The 6,046-nt window shown below is 38.4% G+C and overlaps 1 protein-coding gene across 1 annotated transcript; it reads right to left on the bottom strand.

Moving 5' to 3' along the window:
* Positions 1-1,765: 1,765 nt before the first annotated feature.
* On the bottom strand, positions 1,766-5,749 carry armc10 (armadillo repeat containing 10). The gene is made up of 6 exons (XM_044123711.1): positions 5,081-5,749; positions 4,713-4,858; positions 3,858-3,992; positions 3,587-3,763; positions 3,404-3,475; positions 1,766-3,309 (listed from the first exon to the last, which is right to left on the bottom strand). Exons 1-6 carry the CDS (start codon positions 5,337-5,339, stop codon positions 3,058-3,060), a joined length of 1,041 nt encoding a protein of 346 aa, XP_043979646.1. The 5' UTR covers positions 5,340-5,749; the 3' UTR covers positions 1,766-3,057.
* Positions 5,750-6,046: the final 297 nt, after the last annotated feature.

The following is a 6,046-nucleotide window of genomic DNA, read 5'->3' as shown; positions in this document are numbered from 1 at the left end:
CAACACTTAAAAAAAAAAAAAAAAAAAAAAACTTTTGACAATTTGTTTTACTGATATTTTTCAAATACAATATTTATTGTTGCACCTAAGATAAACTGATCAATCCCTAAAAAGAAAAGCAGGAGATATGCGCATTTGTATTAAAAACATTAAAAGCAAAATGGGACGTTTGGTGTCAGGCCTAGGCAATGACAGCTAGAGGTCAACTAAAAGTCATTCAAATGGGAATAAAGTGAAAGTATTGCACTTTAAATTCCTAACTTTTACTCTCTATATCGCCACATATTGACCGGTAATTGTAAAATTACAGTTTTTGGCAGCTGTGTTTCCAAGGTTGCAGCAACACTTGCTGAAAATTAACTGACCAAAAAAATAAAAAAAAGCTAATATTTCCTCCAGATTTGCTGGTGAAAACAGCCGAGAGCACCATGATGTGTGGCGCCACCGTGTGGTGGGCCAGTTGTACTGCTGCGAATAAAACAGACCATCAGTTCTCAATCCTGTCATGTTTTAGTTTCTCTGCTGCCAAACACCAAATTTGTGTTTATTGGGTCATTAGCGAACTTCTGCAGGGATTCTGAAGGGATAATTCAGTATTTTAAATCAGGTGCTTTTGGAGGGATGCATCTAAAACATGAAGAGACTCAGAATCACTGCATTAGACAAAGTTAAAGTGATCCCTTTTTCAGGTTAAGAATTGTATTTCAAAACAATAAAGATTAGCTGGTCTTCACTAAGTTCTAAAATGATTTAAAATGCAAAAATGTTGAATTCGACAAAAATGTACCACTGCAAGATGAAAGCATTTAGTGATAAAGAAAGCACACTTCATGAAATACGTGAACCAGTCGTTCTTTGTGTGTGACGTTGACGTTCCTTCACGTTGTTGTGGCTCTTCTTTTAGCCCCTCGTTCCAACAAGATCTTCCTGCAGCCTTTATAGGTTATCATCTGGGCTTCTGCATCACAGAGTCTGTTGTGGAGCAATTATCCTGTGGATTTGAAGCTGTGTCTCCTGCTTCATGACCCAGTTTAGGACTAACTTTAGCTGTTGTGATGTGATGCCAAATTGCATCACATTTGGCTCCTATACATTTGGTGTGCAGAAGAGCTGGAAGGTGATTTCCATGTGGCAGCAGAGGAAGCAGCCACATGGAAATCACCACCACTAACTGCTACAAGTAGTTTGTGCTGATATGCCATTTGTTTTTCTGCCAAATATAGCGCTGCACTATTAAGACCAACTTCTTTGTCCTGAATTCATCTGTCCACATGGACTCAGCACTGCAGGAGTCCATGTGTCCATCCTAAATTTGGGGAGAATTTGTTGAGCGTTCCCTTCCTGTGAAGATTGGAAACTCGAATGTCTAACTTAGAGAAAATCTCACTGTAAGAATCCCACAAGTGATTGAAGGCAATGAATAGAAGGACAAATATGACTTTGGAAAACTTGTTTGTTTTCAGTTTGAAGCCAACTGTATGTCAGCTTTAAATAAAGAACTGAGGTCAGATTTTTGTGTTAGCCCTCAAACCCTATAATTGTTTAAGGGTGCACTTACATTTACCCCTCACTGTCAAGAAAGAGTCCAGGAGAAAAGTTTCACCACACAATGAACTCTGTATTGAGGCATGTTGGACAATAACGACTAAAGCTGGATTCCCATTCGCAGTTGATTTCTGTTGATATAGTTTGCAAGGTGGTGATAAACAAAAGCAAAACGTAAGAAATTCAAAGTTCAGACAAGTCACAGTAAAAAACACTTGAATGTCTCAATTCAGATTTATTGAACAATTTAAAGAGAAACATTTTCTAGTTAGGGAAAAACAACAAATGAACTAGTTATAATAAATATAAACGCCGTTATAATCAATTATCATCCTACCATTCAGTTTTGGTAAACCATAGTTGCCTGAGATTTTTAGGTCAATAAACAGGTGTCCAAACATAAAAAAGTGCAGCATATCTCAACATCTAGACTCACCACAGCTATTAACATTTCACATGTAGTGTCATACTGTCAAAATACTATTCTTAAGCACTTCCTCTGGTCGGGTCAATATTTAGATGGCTCCCTCACTTCCTGTCTTACTAGTGCATAGATTTGTGTGATAACAAAACCTGTAGTTCACATTCATCACTGCTGTGGGTAAATAACCACATTGCGTATAAACAGCTAATAAACAATCATGGCACCTGGACCAAGTAGTCCAACATTTCCAAGATGCATCTCTGCTCAAGTTTCATGATAAGTTGCATTGCAGTTCAAGTCTCTTCCTGCTGCCTGCTGGGGGCTTCGTTATGTACTCGTGCTCAAGTATTTAACGCCACAAACACTTTCTTTATCCAGGTTAATAACTAACAGACACATAATTCTGCTCTGTGGTGGAGGCAGTGGCTAACCTTTAATATCTTCATGATTCACTGACCTCCTGGCTTTTACATTTGCAGAACAAATAGTCAGCAGCTTTGTTTAAAAGTTTGCTTCTGCCTACCAAACAGAAAAGCTTCTGTTACCTAGATATCCTGATAACTTAGATTTTTATTAAGTAAAAAGAGTTTCTTAAAAGTCATGTACATAATCCATTACAAGTTAAACTTATGACTGGAGACCAAGATGCCTCTCTGAGCTACAGAGGGTTGGGCACAGAGGAAATGTAGCATATAAATGGTTGGCAGTTGGGCTTGACTTCTTAAATGTCACCTGAATCCTTTGAGATCAATAAGGATCATTTTAGAAGTTATCTGCAGATCTTTAAGGAAAATAGATTTCTTATAAAAACTCAGAAGTGAAAACAAGGAGGGTCTTTTAAAACTTGTGTATTTACATGCTGAACAAACGGTGGGACCATTTTTACCTATTCATAGCAAGATTGTAGAAAACGGGAGAGTCTGAGATAAAACTCAATTAAGTTTTAAGTTATAGTACGGATGGAAGGAACACTAAAGAAAAACAGTATTGCTGAGTTTCCGCAGGAGGTTACAGCACAGTCCACAAGAGTTAATGTCAAAGAGGAACGGTTTAAAGACTAAAGCCTGGCAGGTGGAAAGAGGGAAGGTCTAGGTCAGTACACGAGCTACTTGGGCCTGAATCTCCCCAGCGGGGTGTGAAAGCAGCCGGACAAGTTTGCTGTGCAACTGGGAGGATTCATCCAGCATGACCCGGAACAGACAGTCCTGTTTTCGTCTAAGTTCGTCAGCCACCTGTGCAGAGGGCCTCCAGGCCTTCAAGTTCCCTACAAAGGTTAGCAGTCGCAGCAGCACGGCCGGAGACGTTCGTTCATCAAAGAGAAGCAGCACAGAAGCAGGAGCCTGGGTCCCAAAGCAAAGAGTAAAGAAGTCAGTTTGTTTTGATGCATTTTTACAGGAAGATATGCTCATTGACTGGAGGATAAAAACTGAGTACCTGAGCTTGAACTATGTCATCCATCATATCTGGATTAGATGATAAATTAACAAGAACCTTCAAGGTCTGAACCTGAAAGAGAAACAGAAAAAAATTCACAGATTTCCTTTTGACCGTTGGACAGCAATGCGTTGCTCCATATGTTTTTAAAGTTGCTTAAAGATTAAACTCAATTCCACAAACCTGTAATGCTTCACTGCTGACAACCAGCAGAGACAATAAAAGAGTGACCGATCCCTTCAGCAAATGCTGATGTTTGTCTGTGACTGAGAGGTTTGTCAGCAGCCGCAAAGCACCCAGCTGAAGGTCAGAGTTCACTGCCGACATTTCAATCAGTTCCAGCACTTGTGGCACATAAAGCTTCAATAGAAGAATAAAAAGACATCAACACATCAAGAAGAGCCTCATTAAAGTCAGCTAGCTGTTGTGTGGTGTAATATTTACAGAAACGCACCTTTATTTGCTCCTGGTTTTCGATGTTCATACACAAGTTATTTAAAGCATTCAGAGCTTGCACTCTAACCTCTGGAGCAGGATCAGAAAGGAAGCCAGCTATGACAGGAATCCCTTCTAATTCACGAATTTGGTTCTGAAGAAAAAGGCAAAAAAACAGTAGATGAGGAGCTATGATGAAAAAAAAAACAACTGATGTATTCTACACTGATATAGATTAAAAGAAATTAGTGAAAGCTCACAGTTTAGTTTGAGAAGGTTCTCAAAGTTGCCTTAAGTTAAATTTGTTTAATAACATTGATGAGTGGTTTACAAAATAATAAAGAAAATAAAAAAATTAGCAAGTGGAAATGGTTCAACATTCTATGTCAGCTGAACCATTTCTGTGCTTTTTTTTGGCAATAAGTTTATTCTATTGCATGACCCAATTATCCATTTTCAGTTTTCTAGTTTGGTCTGGCACTTATCATGAACATCCTGATATTTGAAGGAATAATGATGTGATTTATTCTAACAAGGACTCCAGAAATTTGGGGCCGATATTCCCACAGCATCACAGATCTACCACCTTGCAGCAGCAGTGGTAGATGTACAAAATTAACTTTAGTATCAGCTCACCAAAACACAAAAATAAAGTTTAAGCCACTGCTTACAAAACTCCTTTCCGTATTTGTAATGATAGGGGAGAGAACGCCCTTTGAAATAGTGGAAAAAGAACAACACTAAATGTACACTTTTAGCAATTGATTGGTTCAGTTGTTTTCATTCACTCCATAAAACTAAAACAGAATCCACAGGGCCCAGAAAATGAGAGTCTGTCATTCATTGTTGGTTGTGCCAAGTGGTTTCACTGTACCTGATTTATGGTGAAGGCAGCAGCATTTCCCAACGTGAGAAGAAACTGAGCCCGATTAGATACATCATCGATGGTCTGCAAACGTGACAGCAGTATCTTCAAGTGATGTAACTCCAGTTTGTTGGGGGATTGATGGACGATCTCTCCTTCAATGTAAAAAAAAAAAAAAAAAAAAAATTGTTATCGAATTCTGGAAAACTAAATATGAAGAGGTGGACTGAGCATTTGTTAACAGATCAAGATTTAAATCTTAATTTAAATCCATTTTTAAACAAGAGATCAGAAGTTAACTTTCTATTGTGAGTGCAGTCCACCAACTTTTTAATATTTAAAAATATATTAAAAATTTATTTTTAATATATTTTTACCTGATGTAGCATCATCTGGACGGGCACAGACTACATCCAGTCCGGATACTTTCGCTAGCAGACTCCCCGGCCGTAGCTTAATCCCACCCTGCTGGCTGCTCTTCACGCTGGGACTTTCGTTATGGGGATTTTTCTTGGTTTTCTTGAAAACTTGTCCGCTTATAAGTTTGTACAGTCCGTAAGAAGCGCCAGCACCCGCAACAATTCCCAGCAGAGCCTTCATGCTTCCGAGCCTTGGGACAACACTGCCATCACCCATGCTGCTAATCTCTGCTAGCTGCTTAGCAATTAGCTGCAGATGCTCCGAATAGTTTAAAAATTAATCGGTTATCAAACTAACCGAGGTCATGTTAGCCAGCAGTGGTTACAAACTCCGTCCCAAAACAATTTACCGTTTTCATTGTTGTAAGGATTACACAACTTTGCTAAAAAGCTACAGTTGTCAATCTCATCAGTTGTTACGGAGCGTTTTAAGGCCAACCAAATGTTTTCCTGAGTTACTTGCGTAAAATTTCTTTTACATTCTGGCTTAATGTTTTGCAATATAGTATGACGCTAAACTTATTTTTTTTAGGTTATGTTTTCGGATTAAAAATTAAGACTTTGAGCTAAAATCGTGAATTAAATTGTGATAAATCTACCAGCGTTAGTTTTAGTTGTCCAATGTTCATCCCTGTGGCAAGCTGACTGTGGCTTTATTTGTAATCCTTGAGAGTTGAGATAGATAAAAATAAATAAATGTAATTCCAGTTTATTACTCCCACTTGATACAGTCCTTGCAGCTTATTTTTACAGCGCAATTGCAATTGGTGTTTTTGTTCATTTCTGACTAGATATTCAACCTTCTCTGGCGGGATAAGGTTGCATTTCCGATTGGGCGTGGTACAAATAGGCCATGTGCTATTTTAGGTTGCTAATATGGTACAGTTGTTGATTAGTCACACAACCTTGACCAGGTATAGTAAT

The sequence above is a fragment of the Gambusia affinis genome, linkage group LG08 (genome assembly GCF_019740435.1).
Source record: "Gambusia affinis linkage group LG08, SWU_Gaff_1.0, whole genome shotgun sequence".
Classification (NCBI taxonomy): domain Eukaryota; kingdom Metazoa; phylum Chordata; class Actinopteri; order Cyprinodontiformes; family Poeciliidae; genus Gambusia; species Gambusia affinis.
This window is presented reverse-complemented; position numbering and strand designations above follow the sequence as displayed.

Bases quoted from the DNA above. Each gene is read 5' to 3' on its own strand.
- armc10 (XM_044123711.1), bottom strand. From the start codon at position 5,339: ATGGGTGATGGCAGTGTTGTCCCAAGGCTCGGAAGCATGAAGGCTCTG. The intron at 4,859-5,080 runs GTAAAAATATAT...TTTACATTGAAG, and splicing joins TCCAGATGATGCTACATCAG to GAGAGATCGTCCATCAATCC. The intron at 3,764-3,857 runs GTGCGTTTCTGT...CTTCTATTGAAG, and splicing joins AAAACCAGGAGCAAATAAAG to CTTTATGTGCCACAAGTGCT.